A 23,314-nucleotide genomic window follows, 5' to 3' on the forward strand; every position below is an offset into this window, starting at 1 on the left:
TGGATACATAAATTCTGCCATACCTTTTCTAACATTTCTAGTAAGGACTAACAAAGTTGTTAGTATCGGGTTTTGCTCCTTTTCCTGATAGCTTCCATCACAGATTTTTCCCGAGTGCAGCTCCCCAAGGTAGATGACTTTTCTTCTCCACTTGATTAGCATTCGCCTTAGCCATTTGAGTCGCTTTGTGCTGGAGTGCAGGAGCGTGCCTATTGATGCGTGCTAATTGCGAGGCGACTCCGCATTGAAGTCCGTGCCAAGAATATCCTGGTGCGCCAGGATGCCACATTGTTATTTGGACGTAGCTGGTGTGCATAACAAGGAAATCCGTTTCGAGTGCGAGTGGAGGCTGCAGTTCGTCTTTGTCTTGACGGAAGTTCTCGAGAGCTCCGACTGGCTTCGAGTGTGCTCTCTTCGAGTGTCCTGTCTGGCCGACTGGCTCCTCCCATTTTTCAATTTCCATTTCCCCTCGCTGCTGGCTGCTGGCTGACCCACTGCAGCCGGCTTATCGGCCAGAGTTCTTTGGAAAAGCAACGACCAGGTCTAAACCACTGACAGCACTTATCAAAACGTTCAATCAATCAATCAATTGTTGCCAACAAAAGGGCGCGCAGGGAAAAACACAGTAATATCACTCATACGCCCATTTGTAGCGACAAAAAAGCAGTGCCAAACCAAATCAGCTTAGGCTGGAAAAAAGAGGACCAGCAACTGGGGAAAAAACAGCACCACTAATACAAAGGACATATGCCGGCTGACATGAAAGCAAAGCTCACTCCCACATTCGGTGGCTGGCTTTTGTGTGGCGGCTTTTTATTTGTCCATGAGTTCTGACCCAAAGAGACCCGAGCCGGAAAGCCAAGCCAATGGACTGGCGGGCCAACAAATCAGGCGCAAATCGGCCAGACAAAAGGCGGCGGGCGTCGGGAGGCAGGGGCGTTTGGTTGCTGAAAATCCCGGCAAGAAGCGGCTAAAAAACGTGCAACATTGTCAACGGCATTCCGCATGTCACTGCAATCCAAAGGATGTATCAGCGTCAGAGCAACGGATTGCCAGGTCCTGGCCCACCTGCAGTTGGTTTCGTTAAAGGACTGCCGTCTAATAAGCCAATTCAAAGCCGTTTCACTTGGATAAAGAAAAGCGTTGGTTGGGTGTGGCAAATGTTTATCCAATGTGGCACATGCATAAATTTATGCTTACACACATTTTGTCAACATCTGCAGCATATTCACAACTTGCCAGATACTTTTCTGGCTCATCCAGCTTCCATCATCCACTCCCACCAGCGCCAGCGTTCTGCACACACATCGTGAGATTGCGGCAGATATTTGCATATTATGTCTATATGCAAATGATGGCGCGGAGCGCAGGAGCAAAGGCGCAGAGATGACGGCACACGCGGCGTATACGTGCTGCATTAACATATCAATCATACGTAGCGTAGCATAGCAGCTCCTTCCGCTTCCGAGCAAACATTTAGCTGCAGATAAAGATGAACGAGCGTAGGCCATGATTTTTCAGCGCGCCTAAACTTGCGCCATAAATCCGCAGAGCTTGGCATTCCACATAGTAATGCAGTTTATTGAAAAGTTAATTGCCACGGCGGCTGAATACAATATACAGCGATAGCCACTTCCTACGCCTGCATCGTGTCGACAATTGTAATTGTCGTGCTGATTGTTTAATTGCGGCCATTTTGTGATCAGTTTCCGTTGGCCACACACACAAACACACACAGATGAACCCATGAGTGTGCAACTCGATTGTGTACAAATAAATATGCCATTGTATTATTGTATGCATTTCAATACTGTTTGGTTAAAAAATTAGCCTCTGTGATTTCGTCAACACGCATTTAAATCACTCTGCATCGGTGGACAATTATTTTCGCTTACATTTTATATTTATGCTATATCCTGCGTCCGTTGTTTGCGTTTCCATGGCATTAAATTGACTTTTTGCAATTGGTATTTGATATTTTCATAATATTTGCGCAATTGCCTGGTCATAATTTTTGATCGACTGGCGTTTTCCTTCCTTTTAAAGAGTAAACCCTAAGTGCGTGAAAAAAAATATATATATAATCGCTGGCAAAACATCTGTGACAACATGGCGTATGATTTATATATATATATATATGCGGGTCCCCCGCACTCTGCATTTTCGCGGTTATTGGCTGGCTTTAAGCCATGTTTGCTCTTTATTGGATTTTATTATGTTGCTAAAAAAACCACGAAAGACCATTAATTGCATATAATTAGAAAATATTGGCCATTAGCGGTGGGCCACTGCAATTTATGCAGTTGCAATGCGCAGCAACATCAACTGCGATTATTTTGTGAGCCAAATGACATCAGTGGAGCATATTGTTGCCGATGTGTTCAGAGTTCGCAGATGCGAGACATCACAGTCCAAATTGCGTCATTCGGCCGCTACAGTTTTCTCGGCAGCGAAACGAGTTTTGAGCTTGTTTCAATTATTTGCCACGCAAATACAAAATCCATTTGCGGGCAGGGTCGAGAGTATATTTGTCCCATTACCAATTAGATGAAATGGCTTCGCCCTGAGCTCAACTCAGCTCAGCTCGGCACTCTCTTTCTCGCCGTTTTCTCCGGGTTCCAATTTAATGAATATGTAATGGCCGAGCGAAAAAACTTTTGCGCTTATTATCCCCCATCCACGAAAACTTGACTTGTAACAAAAAGCTTTATCAAGCGGCTTTCTATCTGCTCCGGAATTTTCTGCTGCTGGCAGCTGCTCCTTCATCGCAGCCCACATTTTTGGCAACAATCCCCCGGAAAATTCCTCACGCTTTTCAATCTCAACTTGTAATTGACGCTGTACTTGGCGGGTTGCATAAAAAATAATTTGATTATTAACTCGCGACGCGCAGAGATGGGGAATTTAAATATTAATTGAAACAGCTCACAGGGTTGGTGGTGCCTGCTGCGGGACTTGTTGACTCAGCCGTAGGCTAATCCCCGACTAATCTGGGCCGGCTTTTCGCAGCCAACTGGACCCTTTAAGTGCCAGTGGACTGTCCAATCAATTAGTGGCAGGAGAATTATGTTGCATTTAAATATGCTGGTCGTAGCCAAGATTTATGCGGCTCATAAATGTCACAGGCAGCAGGATACGCACCTCGATTCGCACAATTAATCTTGTGGATGTCAGCTTTATAAATATGTGCGTGTGTATGTGTGAGTGTGGGGGCGTGGCTGAACCACAAAGTCAATAATCGCCCATCACCTGCTGTGGGAATTCGAGCAGATGTATGAGGTCGTCGGTAGCTCTAATAAAATAATTCATTTCAAATTTACAACTCACAGAGCCGAAATGAAAAGAAGCCATATGTCAATTGCAGTTGCACACGGTCGCATAAACAAGATGGCAGACACAAGTCACAACCAGAGTCCTTTTCGCCAACCAGCCAGATCCTTGCCCTATCCCGTTCGCCATTCCGGTGCCTTTCGCTTTTGGCACACAATGACATGTCAAGTGCAAAATGCAAAACTGGACGCCACAGAACTTTTCGCCAATTGTTCGTCCTCGTTGTCGGCCTCGCCCACGCCCTCGTCCTCGTCCTCGTCCTTAGACCCCTCGACGTGGCTGCACCTACAACTTCCGGCCTTTGTTGAAATAACCATAAAATCAAGATAAGTTATTGGATTTGCTGGCAGGAAGCAGGAATATGCACTTTTTGCCTTTGCCCTTCTGGCCCAGCGACTAGGCCTCGTCCTTTGCTCCTTTTTTTGGCCTCCATGTCCTTGCCTTGTGTCGTAGATTAATTGCTTTTTTTGGGGTGAGGCACACGGGTTCGTGTTCGTAGCTCGAGCTCGAGCTACAACATCTCTCCTACTGACTCCTCCTGGGAAAAAACATTTTTGTGTAATATAAATACGAATTTTTTATTTCCTGCCAGCCCTGTGCCGCCTCTGAACTTTGTGTCCCGACGATTGCCCCGGCCAGTGCTGCAGCTCCTGTTCCAGATCCAAATCCTGGTAACTGTAGCCGCCCATTTCCCTCTTTGTATAAATAGTGACGCTCACAATGCCTCTGCTCAGCCGGAATGGAAATGGCAGTGGTTGCAAGAGTGGGAGCGGAGGATTGGTTCTCCTCCACAGCTGGAGGCGCCACACAATCAGTTTTCACAGCTCGCACTTGCCTAGGTCCCTTTGCTTTCCCAGTTGCCAGTTCCCATTGCCCCAGCTAGGACTCCTTATCTTCTTACTGCCGCACTAATGCGATTAAGCCGCTTGTTGTGGCTGTCAACGCGTTGACTGGTCTACTCCTCCCCTCCTCCTCCTCCTACTCCGCCCTCCATCCAACTGCCTTTGTAATTCACTTAAGTGTGGCACTTTGGCCTGCGGTAAACGTCGTCCATTGTTGCCCCACTGTTCGCAGGCACTGATCTCTTTAGCATATAACCAGAGGCCAGAGAGGTTTACCTTTGGCCAACTCTCAGATTTTCGGCTTGGCTCCGGTTTAATCATAAATTTCCAGCTGGATCTCTGCTGGCATTGTCCACTGAAACGACACGCCCCCCGAGGGGCGGTAAAGCCAAGCGAACTGCTGTCAAGTGGACTTAACCTCTTAACTACATTTTATTTGATGACATTGTGGCGTGTGGCCGGTTTAATCACGATATTACTGCTATAAAGAGTGCGAGGCGGCTAACCCAATTGGACACTGTTTGTTCACTTAGAGAAAATGGTTATTTAAATCAAATTATTTCTGTGTTATGTAAAGTATGCACGAGTTCTTTATTCGCCAGTTTTACATTTCCGCTTTAGCGATGTATATTAAATCGGTTTCCTTACTTAAGGGAAAACGGAATATCAGCAATTGACAGGACATTCGATTTGATTGCCTTTTTCCGTTGTGTCCCCGCTTTTCAATAATCCCAACTCAGATTTACCATAGGACAGTGCAATTATGCACAAAGTGCTTTGGGTGGAAGGACGCCATAAAAAGTAACAGCTGAAATGGCGGCGAGTGTCACAGTTTAGGAGATCCCAGGACTTATCGTCCTCATCCTGCCAGTCTCCACCTCCTCCTCCAACTCCCATTTGGCCCACTCACGCACAGAGGCCTGGCCCGGAGGCAGGAAGTCTTTACGGGCTCACACGCTCATCAGGAAGCCACGGCAATCAGGACATTCGGAGAAAGAGGCAGGGAGGGTCGGAATGGCACTGGAATGGCACCAATTGGACTTTATTAATTTGAGGCCGTGCGTGTCGAGTTGTCGACTCGACTCGACTCGAGTCGAGGTATTTACAATTGTTGTAAATATTTCCTTTATTATTGTAATTATATTTATGGGAATGCGAATTTGAATGGCTTGGGGGACTGAGGCTCAGACGTAGCAGGGGGCAGGGGCCTCTCATGACAATGTTGCGTGCTGTCCCCAGTTCTTAAAGGGAATTAGCAGCATATTAAACTGATTTTTATTGAGGTAGAGGCACTCCAGTTCCAGTTGCACATGGCTGGGGCTATTAATTTAACATTTGCAAATGGCCCGAAAGTATGCAACAATTGTGTAAATTCCGCTCATGAATATAAGCCAGCCTACAACTAATTTGTGGCCCTTTCTCTCATTGCAGGAGCACAGCTCATACACACACGCACACACATGAAAGGACTTCTTGGGAACCCAGGCACTTCCGGAATGGATGGCCCGACTCCTGCCAGCTGGATCCTCCGGTCTGAACCAACTTGACTCCGGGATCTCGGCGCAACTCGAGTCGGACGCTTCAGGTAATTATGCATATTTAAGCAGTTTTGTCTACAGTTTTACGGGAAGGCGCCTAAAAGGATGCTTTAAATTAATTATTTATGCAAGGTGGGGCCGACATATGCAAACATTTGTTCGCCTGTTCGCCTCCCCCCAGCTCTCTCTCTCGAAAGCCAGGTGCGCCTGTCAAGTGGACTCCTCACGAGCAGGAAGCCATCCCGTACGTCTCCTTAATGGGTTTATACTCGCATGCATTTTAAAGGCATGAAGTGGATAGCCAAGGAGCGGAGGGGCGCAGAGCGCAGGATGGGCCTGCAAAATTAATAGAGGTTCCTGTTCCGGATAATTGCCATTCGGGCTCTTAAAGCTGCCATCCTGGCCGCAGAATTAATGTCGCTCTATTAATGCTAATGTCAGAGCATCTTCATCCATCAGTGTGTGCGCCCTATTCCCATCAAATCCTGTTCTGGTCTGCTCTGCTCAGCTCTGTCTCTCTGCATTTGTCAATAGTCGGCTTTCTTGTATATATCTACATATATACAACAAGGTACAATGTATATACATACAATAGATATATATTTATATCTGTTTTTCGGACCACTTCCTTTCACAGCCACACTTCAATACACAGCTTTGCTTTCAGCTTAATTGTTTTGCAACTAAACATCAGTCGGACTGCCTTTCATCCTGCTTTGCATTGTTGTCGTCCTTCCAGGACCTCTTACTTCCAATATTTCTCGTTTTTTTTTCGATTCCCACGAGCCGGCTGAAAGTCGTGCCAAAGTAGCTTTTCTATAAATGACGGCATGGTAGAAAGCAAACGAAATGATACGTACAAATCTGTAGCGCTCTTTGAGCCTGTTAACTGGAATCGGAGAACATGGCAACAGAGTGGCAAAAACCAGTGAGAAAAGGGCCCGTAACCGGCAGAAGTGCGATGGGCGGGGCCAAGCCCTTCATCTGCCGAATGCGGGGAAAGCGGAAAATGCTGGGAAAGCAGGTGACTGTTAAGCTGTTGGCATGGCACGGACGTGATAGCTAATTAAAATGTGTTCAAGGCCAAAGTCCGCGAATTGAGTTTGCAATTTATGCCACACTTTACGGACTCAAAGGGCTGTAAGTAGTCGAGTTACCACAACAACATCAGCTGCTGCACGATAATAAGCAGAAGGATATAATTCCCTGTATAATAGACACGAACGTTGAAGCGTTATTTATAATAGAGATTTATTATTGTCGAGAGGCAATTAAATATCCAAAAGATGAAGATGAATTGTGGTTGGGCAAAAGTTTTTCATTCCTATAATGTCGGGGGAAATGGGAAATTGTGTGCAGTTATGTAGTGATATTGTAAAAAGTCTTAAACTATTGCAAGTTATCTGCTCTTCTCTTTAGAAAGAATGGAATTTAAATGCAAAGTGTGCTATATTTAAGCAATTTCTTAACGTGGCCAACAGAAATCCATTCCACAAGCCACAAGATTTGTGTGAGAAGTTCCCCACTGCTTGTGGCAGGAATTATAATTTCCAATTCGGGGCGTCCAAAAACGAACCTTAGACAATGGTGAACGTCGGAAATTAGCATAGTTTTAGGCAGCCGAAAGTTTTCTGATGTTTTTGCCAATTTCCGTCAACAATTTACGGCACAAAAAAAAAAAAATTCCAACGAAATAGGCAAAACAGTCGGTGGTCGAAAAGTTTTTGGCGAGGCCAACTTTAAAGGCTAAAGGATATCGAGGGCGTTTAATTTATTGATTCGGGTGGCCCGCAGATAGACAAACTTCGAGGGGCCAAATGGTGGTTTGTCTGTTTGTTTTCAAATTTATACGTTTGTCCCAAATGGCATTCGAAGGGCTTAACGAGAACATCAAAATCAGCCCGCAAATGTGCGCTTAATTGAACTTTGAACCGAAATCGAATGATATCGAAACGAATCGAATTTGAAAGGCTCCCGAGTGGAATTTAAACATCGACTAAATAAACCCACCGAGGAGCCTAAGTAAATTTAACTGAAAAATCTTCCCAAGTCCTGTGTCCTTACCGCCGTTGTCCTGTATTCTCTGTTGTGTGTGCTCCATTGTTTTGCTTGTTTTGTCCTCGCCTTTTGATAAATGTCCGGCAGCAGGCAGCCAAAAACAAGCACATAAATCACACGCATGTGTGGATAAGGCGGCGGGAAGCAGGAGGATGATTCGGCCTGGGACTTGGACTTGATATATCCCCACCTCCCATCCCACATCCTGCATTCCCCATCCCCCATCCCCCAGACAGGACATCCAAGTAGTTAAAGCTCGCCGGCCTGGCCGCACTCAAACATATGCGAGTGACAAGCCAAAGTCGGTAAACTCACTAGCTCCGGAGCGGAGAAAAAGCCATATTAATGCGGTGTCGGAGTGACAACTTATGCATTCAGTTCAGCCAGCTTGATATATATTCCCTGCATCACTTCAGGACTAAGCAAAAATTGCAATAAGTGCTATCGCATGAATCGTCGTATATTTTTTTAAAATAAATATTTAAAAAAGGGAGCTTTCATTTGGAAAGCAAATATTATTCTTTTCTAAAAACAACCATTTGTTAAATATGCTGAAATATTTATGTGCTTGAGAGCAGAAATAATATAAATTTCATGCTTAAGGCAAATTATATTCATCCCAATTTCTATTTTAATTTCAAATATTTTCAAATGTCCAATGTTTTTTGTTATTTTTCCATGTGTACAGCCCTTGCCAGCAGGTTGTTTCCATGTAGATGTTATTAAATTTGTTGCCGCAGCACAGATACGACCACAGAATGAAGGTGGCCGGGTGCAGAATGTTGCAAAGAGCCAATTGATTTCAACTGAAGCGCCTCCACTCAACTGAGCAAAGCTGCAGCCACAAAACACAAACACTGGCGCTGGGCAAAGTCAAATCCATAACCAAAAATCCGAGAGAATTCCGACAGTCAGTCAGTCAAACGGACAAACAATGCTGGGCCACACATGTGTGTATGTTTTTGGTTGTGTCTCTGTCTCTTTCTCCTGCCCGCTACCCGTCTCTTTCTGTTTCTGCTGCTGTGACCGCAAATGCCCGAAATTTATGCCAATATTTGCATTCAATGCCCAAAAATAAACCGTAAAATGGTAGCAACCAGCGAGAGAGATGGCCAGCGGCTAAAAGAAAGAGATGGATGCAGATGGATAAAAGAAAGGGCGGAATGGGGGCCAAGTGAAAGAGATGGGGCGAATGAGGCTGCTGGCCAAAATGGTGCTGCACGCTTTTAGGCGCTGCATCGCCTGGCAGGATGCCTTCCTGCGTTGTGCTGAAAATTTCATATTTATGGCTTCTGCCGAGGGTGTTGGTATTTGTGCATTGAGTGCAATAATTCAATTGCACACCTCCGCCAAACGAGTGAAGTGGAGTGGAGTGGTGTGCGGAGCGAAGCGGAGGTCCTTCTGGTCAGCAGTTAATGCCCTGGAAAGGCGGACGTTTAAAGCGCTCCACTGAGCAGTGCCAAGGATACGATATGAAGCGATACGACACGTAACGATACACAGAGATTAAAGCGGAGTGGGGCATAATTGGATTTGTTTAGCTGTCAATATTATGTCAGAAATCAACATGACCCGGACAAATGGGGTGGAGTAGGGCAAGTGGGGCGCGACGGGCAGATGGATGGACGGATGGATGGATGGTTGGATAGACGGATGGGATTGATATATAGATAGACATCCGATATGGAGTCAGGCGATATACTACGCTATTAACTGCCAGCGACGCCAAACAATTCGCTCGCAAAATGACACGGACTCCGCCAAAGAAGGGGGCGGCGTGGGCGTGGCCCACATGCAAACAAGAATGGCAATCAAAAAATTTGACAACATTCCAGGAGAAAGGAGGAAGGGTAAAGGACGAAAGCAAACAGAAGCGGCTGCAGCTGACACAAGATCGAAAGGGACCGAGTACTGGGGACTTCCTCAAAGGACACTCCAGCCAAGAGCCCTCATACCGTTTACTCTTTCCATCGCAATCTGCTCGAGCTCGTCTCATGTTCCCTAATACCATCATTGGCTCCTTCTGTTTCAATTAGAATTTCCCCCAATCTGCTAGAGAAAACGGCTTATAACTACAGCAAAGAACACTCGAGCAGTGGAAAACCAAATGCTGGCTGCTCATTAGATTTCAGTCAATAAGAGAAAATGGGATTACATAAGGAATTTAAACATTGTAAGCTTTATCCATTTGTTGAAATTTCCACCAAAAACTTTCCCATTTAATACATTTTTTAAAGTATTCCACGAGTACAAATATTTTTTTGCGGCCCTGGCCACTTAAAATTTACGACATATTTTCCTCTCTGCATGCTCGTTGGCCAAAAAACTGTGTTAATAAAGTATTTGTTCACTCGAGTGCAGCCAGCAAACACTTGCAACGTGCGGTTGCCACAGGAGCGAGTTGGGGTTGGCTGCTCACCCAGTTGACTTTTGTAATCAGCAGGCGAGGATGCATCTGCTCCTGCTCCTGCATCCTAGCGATGCTCATGCTCATGCTGATGCTGATGCGGATGCTCTGCTCCTGATGTTGTTGATGTTGATGCGAGGCCTGAGCACAAATATTCCGGCCTGACTGACTGACATCCGTGCACACGGACAGGCGCACACATATCGCACAGACGGATTCGAGTTAAGTGCCTGACTTGGCACTGTCATAATTTACATATGCCAAACGGCAGCGTGAAGGGTTAACCGGGTTACCTGGGAGCCTGTGCAAATATCCTGTCTGTCGTCCTTGCAACAAACAACGTTGCAAGCCGTTCTGGCAGTTGCAGGTGCGCCTTTGTTGGGAGCTTTATTTATATGAGTGATTAGCCAGTGGGAGTTGCGAGCTGCGAGTTGGGCGTTTCGGAGTCGGTTGACTTGGGGGGACTCTGTTTATTTATTAGAGCAAGGTGTTGTTTGTATGCTATTTGTGGCAGGTAAATATCAGCCGAGATTCGGGGATTGGCAACATAGTGCCGCAACTTGAAGATACTGTTTAAATTATACCCCTGACTATATTGCAACGAACATAGAAAAACAGGCTGTATTTAAATTATTTTATATATTAAAGATATAAAGTTGTATATATTGTAAGCTTAAAAATACTTGAATTTAAAACGTAACATGATTCAGAGCTTGAATTTTGAAAAGTTATTTGAAAGAAATGCATTTTAAAACATTTCAATTGTTTAATAATGCGACATAGCAAGGTTTGAGCTGCACAAGTTCGGGTGTCTTTAAGCCTCAGATTTTGAAACTACTCGACTGCCGCCCCTCAATTCAATATCCTTGGCAACTTTTGCCGCCTGAGACTTGGCTTTTTTCAAATGCCGCACACGTCGCGACTGGCCGGGTAATTGAGTTGGAAAAATGTTGTTGACGCCGTGCCCATACAACTGGCGGTGGTGCAGTTGCAATTGCTACTGCTGCATCTGCAGCTGCAACAGTCAGCGGCGACATGTTGCGACAATTGCATCTGCATTTGCATCCGCAGCCCCGCTGCCGCATTGGCATCCGCATCGTCGCCTCCGTTGGCATTTTGCATATTATTACGTCGCAGTCGTCCTTTTGGGGGTCCTGGCGAAATTTCGGCTATTTTTTCGCTTGCTTTTTCTTCTGCTCGGAACATGTGCGCAAACATTTAAATCAATTGTGTTCCAATCTCCAGAGGGGCTTGCAACAAGGGGCAGGAGGTGGAGGATGAGGAGTGTGGCGCAGCAATTGTTATGTAAAATACGAGCACGCTCGGCGAATCAACAACGCGAGCTGTCTGCTGGATGCAAAACATTTTTTGGGACTCCCGGGGATCCTGCTGGGATGAGCCCGGCTCCATTTGACTCGATGCGCCTGGCTGGCATTATGTAAATAATTCCATATCGAGAGTTTTCAATTTGGGCTTAAGGCGCACCCGAGAACTGCATAACCTCCTCACCCCCTCTTATTTTTTGCTTTTGCCTTTGCCTTGTGCCTGTCCTATTTTTTCTTTATTTTCGTGCCACTCGCAAGTTGGCAAGGTGCACGTTTTCTCACACCACCGAAGGTCGCTACTACATAGCTATACACACACACACAGTTATGGCCATCGGCTGGCGGCGGAAAAGCGGTCGGAAAAGCGCCCGTGGAAAAGTTTTGCAGCTTAGGCCAGGCCATGCGAAAGCAAACCAAAGTCATGCACTTGGAAGCCAATAAAGCGGAAAAATATTACATTTTCCCACCGGCGAAGGTCCTGCGTAGAAATGCGCTTGTACATATATATATTTATGCAAATAGCTCTCCTCCAGTTGGCCTCCCTCGTCGGCTTGAATTATTAAAATTATTATTTCAACCTCATTTGCAGATTAGCGGACACAGCGTAGATCAGCTAGTTGCCCACGGCAGTGGTTAAATATTTGATTAGCATGCTTCGCCATTTTTACATAACAATTAATTTTAATTAGTTGCCTTTAAACGGCAAACAATTCGCACTAAAACTTTTATCACGCAGTTGCCAGGAATTTTTTTTGCTGTTGTTTCTGAGTTATGCTGAGACTAATTATGTGATACGTGTTTTCAGATCCTGGGCAGCTTTTAATTGCAAAATGTAATGGTCTCAACTGCACGCCATTTTCGCGCTGGCTTTTAATGAGTTTTGTTTGGGAAGTCAGGACGAGAATTGATCTCACCTGCGAACGCATCCTTAGGTGACACATAATTTAGAGTTTAATCAGCTGCAAGTTTTCCACGCCACTCGAAATGGCTTAACTTTTTCGACTGCTTCCAGTTCCCCTTCGCCGTTAACCCTTGAGTATCTCGCTTACGTACATGCAAGCAGGAAAATTAAAAGCATACTTTCGGCGACTTGCAACCGCACGACAATGCAATAAAAGTAAACTTGCTCCTCGAGTTGCAAGTTCGTAGTTGCAAGTTGACTGCTTGCTACATGGCAAACAATTGAGCAACTCATTGAGGAAGAAAATCAAAATGCAGTGATAAAAACCAATTGAAAACAAGGACATTTACAAAGACAAAGACAAGCCAAACTTGCTTGTTCCTTGTATATTGAATGTTTATTTGCATGCGACAGAGCGTCCTACATTCATACACACACACACACATATTCAAAACCATACCATGATGTCATATATGTGTGTGTGTGAGTGTGCCCCAAAAGTTCTGTGCTGTTCGGAAAACGTAGCGAGGGCATGGGGTTAAACGCGTTCTTAATATCACATAAAAAAATAGAAGCGTAACAAAGTTAAACAAAACTTTTGCTGCAACAAAACTTTTGAGTTGCCCCACCAGAGGGAATCCAGCGGGGGCGCTGAAGGGTTAAGGGTGGTGGATAGAGTTGACTTCAAATTCAAAATGGCCACCATTTTCGACTTAGAGCTTTAATTGACTTTAAGTTCTCTGTGGCTCGCCAATCGAATTACGAGTTACGAATTACGCATACCCATCATATTTTCGGCTGGCCTTTTCCTCCGGGGAGCTGTCCTGCGAATTATGACGGAATTCGAGTCACTTACATTATGCATGCCATAAAATATTTACCTGGGCCCGGCTTCGGCAATTCGCACAGCCTCTGGGACGCCATAAAAACCATGGGGGAACATTAGGCACGGCCTCTCCGACTTTTCCTCCTCATTTTCCGCATCTCTGCGTATTTATTCAATGGCTAATGTGGCAGTGTGTGGGTTTTGGGTGTGAGTGGTTGTAGCGTTTGAACACTTGTTGAAGGCGCTGCCTGGTTTTTTAATTGCTTCGCCGCCTCGTTTGCCGCCCACTCATCTGGATTACGCAGCCACAAACAGCTGCGGGCGCAAAAATAGAAGCATGCTTTATAAAGTAGCTCATTTGCTTAGTGCTTAACGGAAGTAATAGACTAAATAATTTAATTTTACTTCTTGAAGGTTCTTTTCAAAGTCTTTCATATTTCCTCGAAAATATATTTTTTAACTCCTACATCTAACTAAGATGTTGCCAGCAACTGTAGCTGCAGACATAAAAAGGATATGCGAGTGAAATGGCTTTGAAAGGGAAAAAGTGCAGAGGACGCGATGCGCCAAGTGTCAACAATAATTTTTAATTAAGATTTGTTTTCGTTTTTCATATTACAGTGAATCCTTGCTTACTTCCCCATACCCCCTCTCGCAACCCACTGACCTTTCATCCCCCGAGTGGCGCATAAAGCTAACTCGCACACTGGAAAGGCAAAAAAGCAGCCTTGGCTAAGCGAGGAGTTAATTTGAATTTTATAGCAGTCAAGTTGTGTAATTTCAGCACCCAAACGTACATCGCCCGGCACATAACGTATACGAAGCGTTGTACAAGCAGAGGCGTTGAGCAACACATGTTGCCAGTGCAGCAGTGGGCGTGGCCAGGGGCGTAGATGCAGTAGTTGTTCCTTGACTGGCATTACTTCTTCCTTCTATTTTTTTTTCTTCTCATTTTCCATCTCCTTTTCAACAATTTTCCCAGCCCGACTGACGGATGAGAATGCAGTGCACTACGTATCTCGGAGAACGAGTGAAAAGTTTTTCAATTTCTTCAACTGCATTCGGAGTAGGGGTGGGCGGAGTAGGGAGGATGGCCATGTTTGCTCGGCTACAAGTTAATCTGGCCAGAGACTCAACTTTGCCATCCGTCTTGCCAAGTGAAGAGGCTCAGAATATGCGCGTGTGTGCAGTAGTTTCAGTTCATTTCCCCGACACTGCAATCCTCTTCGTTATTTTTCTTTTTTCGTAACGTTTTTTGCCGCAGAAGGCAAACTTCTAATTTCGTTACAAATTACACATGTAATGCATATGTAGAGGGTGTTCCTTCTATCGCATCCACAATTTATTAGCTGCAAATGGCCGACTCAAGAGGGCCGCTTTTATCTGTTTGCCCCCGGGCGTTTTTCGGGGCTCAATTACAAGCCAAGTTTATCCGGCTGCCAATAAGCTGAAGTTTATGGTCTGCAGATCTCGGCAATTAAGTTAAGCCGCCCAAAAGAATGTGCTCGAAAAGAAGTTTTTTGGCTGCTCGGCGCCGAGGAATGTGTGTGCAACTGAGTGTGGCTGTGTGTGAAAATTGAATATTCCGCATGCCACATAAATTGAAAGGAATGGAATGGCAAACGAAAACTGCAGTAGCAGTCGGTGGCACAGACTGTTTATTAAATTATGTCGGCGGTGCATGGAGAAAACTTTTCTGCTCGGCCATATTAAAATTGTTGGCAATCTTTTGCCCGGCTCCTGCGAATTTGCGAATGGCCTGGCTGTCGCTGCAATTATTTCATTATGTGTGAGGCTCAGCCAGACCAGCCAAGCCAGTCAAGACAACCAAACCAGCTAAAGCCAAAGCCATAGCCAAAGCAAACTGCAGATTCCAGATCCCGGATTCCAAGGCTCTTTTTCGAAATTATGCACTCGCAAACTTTAGCAACAATCCGGTAGACAAAGAGGCGTTGCTCCACGCCTCATTGTTATTATCATAATTGCATAAAGCTGAGAGGGGTTCTAGTTCTTCTTAATTTCTTTATTTTAATGGCAAAAGGATCCAAGGCGGCGCCGCTTGCTGGCGACAGTTTTCCCCATTGCTCGGCAACACGAAGGCAAAGCGCATTATTTGGCTTTGCATTTTGGGCCAAGTCAGTTTTAATTAGTGCAAGCTCCTGTAAACCGGCGGCTTCATTAATTTCCCTTCGCCAGCACGTGTCTCCAGGCATTCGGTGGCCCTGACTGCCGAGTTACTCTGGGTTACCCCAGAGTTGACTGTGGATTTTTCTCCCTTACGCATCATTAAACACGCCCCAAGCTGGGCACACGCAAATTAAAGTGCCATATAATTTGGCCACCGCGCCCATGGCCAAAAAGGCCCCATAAGCAAACAGCTTCGGGATTGTGCTGTGTGTTTTTCCTCCGAATTTTCCTTGGGCCCATCGCATCGTTGTGAACGATTATACATAAGAGATTTCGCAGAGGGCGAGCGGCACCCATCCGTTCAATTTGGTTTATTTTCGTTGCGCCGGGCCAACAGCATTGATTTTATCAAATGGCCGGCTAAATGTTGACTCTGAAAGCGTTTTGTCTCGGCCACCGGAAGCGGAAATGTCCAGTGCCCCGAAGGAGGCGTGGCGGATTTATGGGGCACCAGCTGCACTGAAGCGTTTGACTCCCGTTTCAGTTTGTGCCGCTCGAGGCGTTCGAGGCCTGTCATCCTGCTGGCCACGCCCCACTGCCTGCCACATGCCACGAGTTGCGTGCCGCACTCAAACACTTGGCCTTTCGTCACCGGATGTGCGTGGGATGACGCGGAGTGAAACTTGGCATTGCGGCACCCTCAATTATGCCGCTGCTCCCGATTTGCATTTGCCAGACTGAACTGCAGCTATCAATCAGGATAGATGTCGAAATTGAAAGTCAAGGATAAGATTGCTGCACACAAATCAATTCAAAGTTCAACGAATTTTACACTTCATGTAAAATTCTGTTTCTTTACATAGTTGTTCCAAGAAGTTCTTGTTTGTTTTCATGGTGTTCTGCTTAATACTTCCTTTACCATAAAATTTACTTTTTGTATAATCACATCACATGTTCAACCGTTTTTTTACACCAAACCAAAGGATTTCTTTTTCATAGGACTCATACATCCATCAAAGGCGGTGTGTCAGGGGGCGTGGCCGTGTGATAGACACACGGTATTAAAATTACTGACAGCTACAATTTATTATCAATTGGCAAACAAAGAGTTCGAACCGAAAGCTTACGTAATACATTTAAATCAATTGCGGAAATCCAATGGAAATGTAATCGAAAGGGGCGAGATGAGAAAAGAGCGGGGCTTCGCTTCATTGATGAATTCGCAAAACAATTAGAATTTCAAATGAGGACCTACAGAGAGAGAGAGAGACAGAGAGAGAAAGAGGGAAAGAGAGGTGCAAATGTTGGATAGGACAGTGTCAAGGCAGCGAATGTATTCATTTCCACTTTGCAGCTTGGATATTTATTGCATATTTAATGAGTTTAAACTCAGACAGAAAATGAAATGCAATGCAATTTGCGACGGCTCTGTGTGCGTACCTGCCGTCTCTTTCTGCCCCCGTTTCGCCCTCTCTTTCTGCCACTCTATAGTCGCATCTCGCTCGCTCTCGCTCATGGCATTTGCTGATTTCCTGTTTGCGGCCAGCAATTGATTTGTTTGCAATTTAGATCCGAATTCGATGCGAATGCTTCGAAAGGCCTGCTGGGAAATTAGTTCAATTGTTTGTTTGTGTGTGTGGCCAGACAGAGTTGGTAAAATGGGCCGAATCTGGTTCAAACGCAATGGCCAAGTCAATAGGCAGCTTTAAGTTAACATTGCGTATACGCCGCGTGGCACCCGCTCATAAATAACAAAATCGCATTAATTTAAAACTCATTTCGTGAATAAACACAGACAAGTGGGGGGCTGTGCACTGGGTGGTGTGCACACACGCACACATGCGATGGCAAACTGCATTTTAAATTAAAATTAAAAGTTACTTGCTCCCATTATCGCCCACAGCGGCGAGGACAACGAGCTGCGGACAAGGACAGTGGCGACAAAGGACGTTCGCGTCCTGGCCGAGGCGATAAATAATAAATATTGTGCACGCATACAATTATGCTATACGCGCCAGCTCACGTGCTCGCATTTTCCTGCGACTGCGGCAAGGTGCAAGTATCTAAAAACAATGCAATGATTTATGCATGCAATATTTTCCTTGAAAATTGCTCAATGAAACATGAATAATCACAACGCGTCGAACGCTGCGTATGCGTATTATTGGCACCTATGGTTCGCAAAAAAAAAAAAGTAAACCAAAATACCCTTTGTCGCACTTAATTGAATTTTAACTTCCACTCTCGGCGCCCGCGCTTCTGATTGATTTTTAATTAAAATATTTATTTATTTGTAATTAAGTTGATTGACTTTTCGATGGATGACCGCAACAAAAGCAGCTGTCCGCTTAATGCGATGCCTGTAATCACTGAATATTCCACTAATTTACGTTTGTCCATCAATCTGATATTTGCAGATAAGACTTCGTTCGTCCGGCGGAGAATATTTCTGGATTCAGGAGTCAGGTAAGCAATTGCCCCAAGGATGCCTGTGGATGCCTGAGCAAACAATCATTAATATCAATTTGACTCCGACCCGTTCGACTTCTTCTGTTTATGACTGGCTGCAGCAGGGACACGAATAATTTATTTAGTTCATTTTGGTAACTCGCCTGCGGCAGATGCTCCATCTTTACTTCCGCCCGGCCGCAAAACCGATTGCCTCGTTTGATTCATGGCAAATAAACAATAAATGAAATTACCACATTTGATTGCCGGGCTCAGAACAATTTTGTTATTCTCCATGTGCGTTCGTGTACCCGAAATCGTCGTTACTGTCACACTTCGAGTGCGTAAATGACTAAATGAATGGATGCATTATGTATGCCGGCCGTTGCTGCGATGGGTCCAAATTGATTTTTAAGTTACGACCATACGCATTTATTTGGTAATTGGACGTAGACGGTTGCCCGTTCCATTCCGTTTCTGCGATCTTCGGCTGCCAATGCCAGGGAATTGCAATTCCATTTCGCCATGCATTCTCCTCAAGGAGCATGTGTGTTATGGATGTCCTTTGGCCTGGCCAACGGCAGAGATTTATGGGCGAACGCACAAAAACGTTCATTGAAAACACATTTTCCATTTGGCCCTACCCCCTCTCATCACCCCACACTCTGCACACTTCGAATTGCAAATTCAATAAAGCATTATATAATATGGCCAAGACCTATACCCACACATCCAAGTGGCATGGCTGTGACTGCGTTGCGAGTGCAATAATTTACAACATTTTAATCGAATTAGACGCAACCCCAGGCGCTGGTAGACGGAATATGGTAGATGGGCACTGGCCAAGAAGCAAAATGCTTTTTAAGTGCCGCCTGGCAGAACTTTGGCACTTGGCAGCTGAATTCGCCACCAGCAGCGGAAAGACAAAAAGAATGGCACACCCCGGGCCAAGGGAATAGCACTTGAACATGTGCCAGCAAATCTGCGCCAGGGCGGCTGTCTTGAATGCCATTCGAAATGAAAAAAGATTTAAGGTCTGCGATGGCCACCGTAATTATCGGCCAGGTTTCACTTGTGCAGGTCCAGTCTTAAACTTTGTGGCATAAAAGGATTTCATCAGCAGGATGAATCCTGTAGTTCTAATCAAAAGTATATTAATAAGCACTTCTAATATCAAAATCATGCTGCATATTGTCGCTATCTTTTAAATTTTTGACACAATCTTTACGAATCCAATGATATCGTGTTTATGTATGTCAATATTGAACTCGATAAACTTAAATTTCATGCCAGTTTTATCATCTTTCACAACTTGCAACAAACAAAGCCATCATTTTTACAGCTTTCATATAAAGATTTTATTTTCAAAATTTATTGTTATACGCTCGTAAGTTTCATTCAGATTTCGATTGAATCGAATTCTGATCCAAAACAATTTTTTATTTTCTCTAAATTGCCTGCATTCAGTTTGAGTGTTCTAATAATGAAAGCTCCTGTAGATTTTCTTCCTCTATTTTTTTGTGTGATTTTAAACAGCTGATTTCAGGCCACATGCCGCCGTTGCAAGTGCAAGTGCAACGGGTGCAGGCGGAACGCGAATTGTCATAAATTCCAGGCAATAAATTTCTATTTGTTTTATTTCGCCATTCTATTATTCGTTGCCTCGGCACAATGGCAGTTATGTCGGAGCCATCCGGAGCCCCTTTTCCGCGTCTCTCAGCGAAGCGTGCTAAAATAAAAACGCTGCTGCTTTTCTTGGATTTGCGTTGAATTTTCCTTTATTTTTCCGCCTCAGTTTTCATTTTACGTTTCTGGCTGCCGGCTTGCGACTTTTGTTCTGGCCTGATTTCCCAGACTGCTGCACGACTGCAGCTCGAGTCGCAGCTGCAGTATGCAGCTAACAACCGAATGTAGAATGATAATGAAATCTACCGGAATCTGCTTATTTCCTTTTTTTTCTTTTGCCCCATCTTGGTGCGCTAATAACTCTTGAAAATCGATAGAGCTCATTGGTTCATGGCAGGCGGAAAATCCTAATCCGCTAAGCACCCAAGACACATGCTCATCGCGGCTTGACATCTAATGAGCTCACGGGCTGAAAGCTGTCGCAGTTTCAGTCTCAATTTGAATTTGAGTCGGCATCTTTAACTTTGCATAGTTTTCTTTAAATCCATGGCACTCGGCTGAATCCATTAGTTGTCGTGCGGCTGCCACTCTGATTGCATTAACCGACGAGCTAGTGGCCGTGCCCTGGAAAGTATGCTACACGAATCAGAGTTTGCGTGTCCTTACTGCCTGCAGTTGCACTTGCAGTTGCCTTTCGCTGCTGCTGTTGCGAATGACATGCAAACGTTGCATTATGAATGTTATTATAAAATCTCGCTAGCTGAGGCGGCGATTGTGTGTGTGTATGCATTTAAACGACTCTATTTACCAAAAAATGGCTGCCAAACAACAACATGCCAGCAAACAATGAACGATAATAATAATGACACAACAGCAACAGCAGCAGCAGCTAAAGTAGCAACAGCAGCAACAACAACAGCAGCAGCAGTAGCAGCAGCAGCTGAAAAGGCAAACGTTTTAATGGCCACAACGAAATATACTCTAGTGGGAGTTACGAGTACCAGGCTTTAGTGTGTGTGTGCTCTGCAGCTATTTAAAATTTAAATAATAGCAGAATACAGCGAACAAGAAAAAAAAGAGAAGAACAACCGCACGGAATAATAATAAATCATGGCAAATATATATTCTCATACGCACATGCATGGCTTACTAGACGTATGTGTAATATGGCCAGCTACATTGTTGGCAGCGTTTTGCCCATTTGGGCCAATGTTTTGGCCTGGCGCCGCGTGTTGATTTAATAGTCGTGGTCACAGGCATTATGGCATGCTCATGATTGCCCCGAAAATACGTGAGACCGACCACTCCCTTCGCCGCTCGCTCTCGTCCATATATCGCACATTGTTCCGGCTTGGGCTTTTCATGCAAATTTCCATGCCATTATTTATTGTGTATTTAAACAGATTACGTGTAAGCAGCGTGGGAGCGGTGAAAGGCACCAGGACTCCCACATCCTAATGGCCAGCTACGCAGGTTGCAAAATTGAAAAAGGCGAAAAAATTGGTGAAAAAAAGCGTAAACTGATGAGATGGCAGCCAACCAAGACGTCGACATCTGTAATCCCCGCCTGCAAGTGTGCCATAAAAATTCAAATTCGCCCCAGCTCATATGCTCAACAAATCCCACTTAATTGTTGGTGCGGTGGTTCTGCAATGAAATTTCATGTATTCTAATTTATGCAAACCTAACAAAGGACCGCCGTTGCTGGCCACATTGCGCCTTCAGTTTTGTTTCGTTCTGCACTTGTGCATAAGTACAATGGCTGAAATAAAAAACCAGGGGAGTCAGAAAGTAAAAAACTATGGCAAAAGGAAAAGAATCCCGAATAAAATGCAGTGCCAAACAAATGCAAACCAAGCTCAGCTGAGGCGAAACAGTCAGGCAAGCAGCCAGCGGGCCACTTGGCGTATACGTAATTCGCATTTGGGCAACAGCAACACGAACAACAATTGCAATGGCTACGTGCCAAGGCAGCGGAACAGGGACAGCAAAAAGGACGATCCAGAGCGAATGAGAGACAGAGTGCGAGAGAGAGAGGGAAGGAAGGCCAGAAGGTAAACGGTATTAATGGCAGGACCTTCTTTTTGGCAGCAGTTGGCAAGCGTAACAGAAATAACTGCAATGCGACTTTTTCGATTTTTGGCTGTTGATGTCTTTTCTGCTGTATGTTGCACGTGGTGCACGTCCGTATGTCTGTGTGCCTGTATATAGCGACTATATACAAATCACTTGAAACTTTACGGATATCCCTTGTTCCGATTCCAAAAACAGCCCCATAAGTAATCGAATGCTAATGGAAAACTGTTGCTCATAAATATGCCAGCTAGCAATTTGTCGAAGGCTGGCCATAAAAACTACAAGGGCCATTTAACTTATGAGTGCTGTAGGCCCATCCCCGCTAAGCATCCCCTGTCCCATTGCCCTTTGCCCATCCGCCCCCTGGGCCACCTTATTTTCCTTCCTTGGCCGGGGCCAATTGCCAGCGGCGTCAGCGTCGACGGCTCTTCAGCGTCATCAACACATCGTGTACGTGACTTTGCTAACAAAAATTAACAATTTCATTAGTGGTCCCCGTTGCAGGACGAAGGATGAAAACTGGCGACTGGTGACTGAATGCTGGTTGCTGGATGCTGTATACGAAATGCTGAAGGATGGCTGAAGGAGATGACGTAGTGTCAGCCGAAGAAAAGAAAAACGAGGAGCAACAGCAGTGCACTGCAAGAAGGATCAGAACAGTTGAAGTTAATAATGGAAAATAACTTGCGAAGGAATTCAGTTTTAAATCAAAAAGTCATATTAGTGTAGATAAACCATTCTGTAAGAAAATGGATGATCTTACCTCAATCGTTTTAGGGTCATAAGATAGAAAATCGCTGCTCAATTGCGGTGACATTTTCTTTCCGTGCAGCAGTAAGTAAGAAAAAACAGAAAAGAGCTGACGGGGGGCAAAAAAAATTGCTACCACTTATCAAACAGACGCCCACACACACACTCACTTCCTGTCTGTCTGTACAGCTCTCCACCTCTCTCTCTCTCGCACTCTATCCTTTCTGCTCGTGTGCGTGGGCGGGTGTGTGTGTGTGTGTCAAACTAACGAACCGCGCTGTCCTCACACGCCCCCTTTTACCGCCCACTGCAGTCATTTACAATACGTCTAAAAAGGCGCTGCGTGCCGTACGTGCATCAAGTGCGCTTCAAATGCACTTCATTGCCTCCGAGACACACACGCACACACCCAGCAATATATATGCACACACACATGCCCGGCAATTCACACCCACACATAGAGTGCTTAGGCTTTGTGCTGCACAAAGTAAATGAAATCGTGTAAGAGCAAAGAGTAGCAGCGAAGGAAAAAAGTGAAGGAAGCACACACAGCACACAGCAGGGACATCAAAAAGCGCTGGCTCAGTTGCCGGCACCTTTTAGATGCACAGATACAGAGATACTCGCACTCACAGATACTCGAACACTCACCGCTGAGACACTCGCACACACACACACACACACACTTGCATTCGCTCACAATCAATTGCCTAAAGTAGTTTGTAAAATAGGATAAAGTTGCAGTAAACTTGGAACTCTCCACCAAAGGATTCCCCGAGACAGTCTCTAATGAAAACGTAAAATCCAGCCGCATTTACCCGCTTTTCTCACTTTTCCCTCCTGAATTTTCCAGCTTTATTTGCCCAAGATTTGTGAGCAAACATACATGGATTTCGTTGCTTCGTTTTCTTTGCTTTCTTTTTTTATTTTGCTCAGCTTGTTCTTTCTTATTATTTCGATTTATCTGCTCGTTGCGAAAGGCGCACTGCAGTCATTTTACTTGGGCCCCCTTGGGCAATTTAAAAGCCCCTCGCTTTTCCGATTTGCGCCCCCCTTTCCC

The 23,314-nt window shown here is 45.0% G+C and overlaps 1 protein-coding gene across 1 annotated transcript in view; it reads left to right on the plus strand.

The window, feature by feature from the left end:
* LOC116800604 overlaps positions 1-18,065 on the plus strand; it is a 40,457-nt gene extending 22,392 nt beyond the window's left edge. Inside the window, 2 exon segments of the mRNA XM_032716470.1 lie at positions 5,604-5,757; positions 17,772-18,065. Of these exon segments, the coding sequence (XP_032572361.1) occupies positions 5,604-5,719 (116 nt within the window). The 3' untranslated portion in view covers positions 5,720-5,757; positions 17,772-18,065.
* Positions 18,066-23,314: the final 5,249 nt, after the last annotated feature.

This window comes from Drosophila sechellia, chromosome 2R (genome assembly GCF_004382195.2).
Source record: "Drosophila sechellia strain sech25 chromosome 2R, ASM438219v1, whole genome shotgun sequence".
Classification (NCBI taxonomy): domain Eukaryota; kingdom Metazoa; phylum Arthropoda; class Insecta; order Diptera; family Drosophilidae; genus Drosophila; species Drosophila sechellia.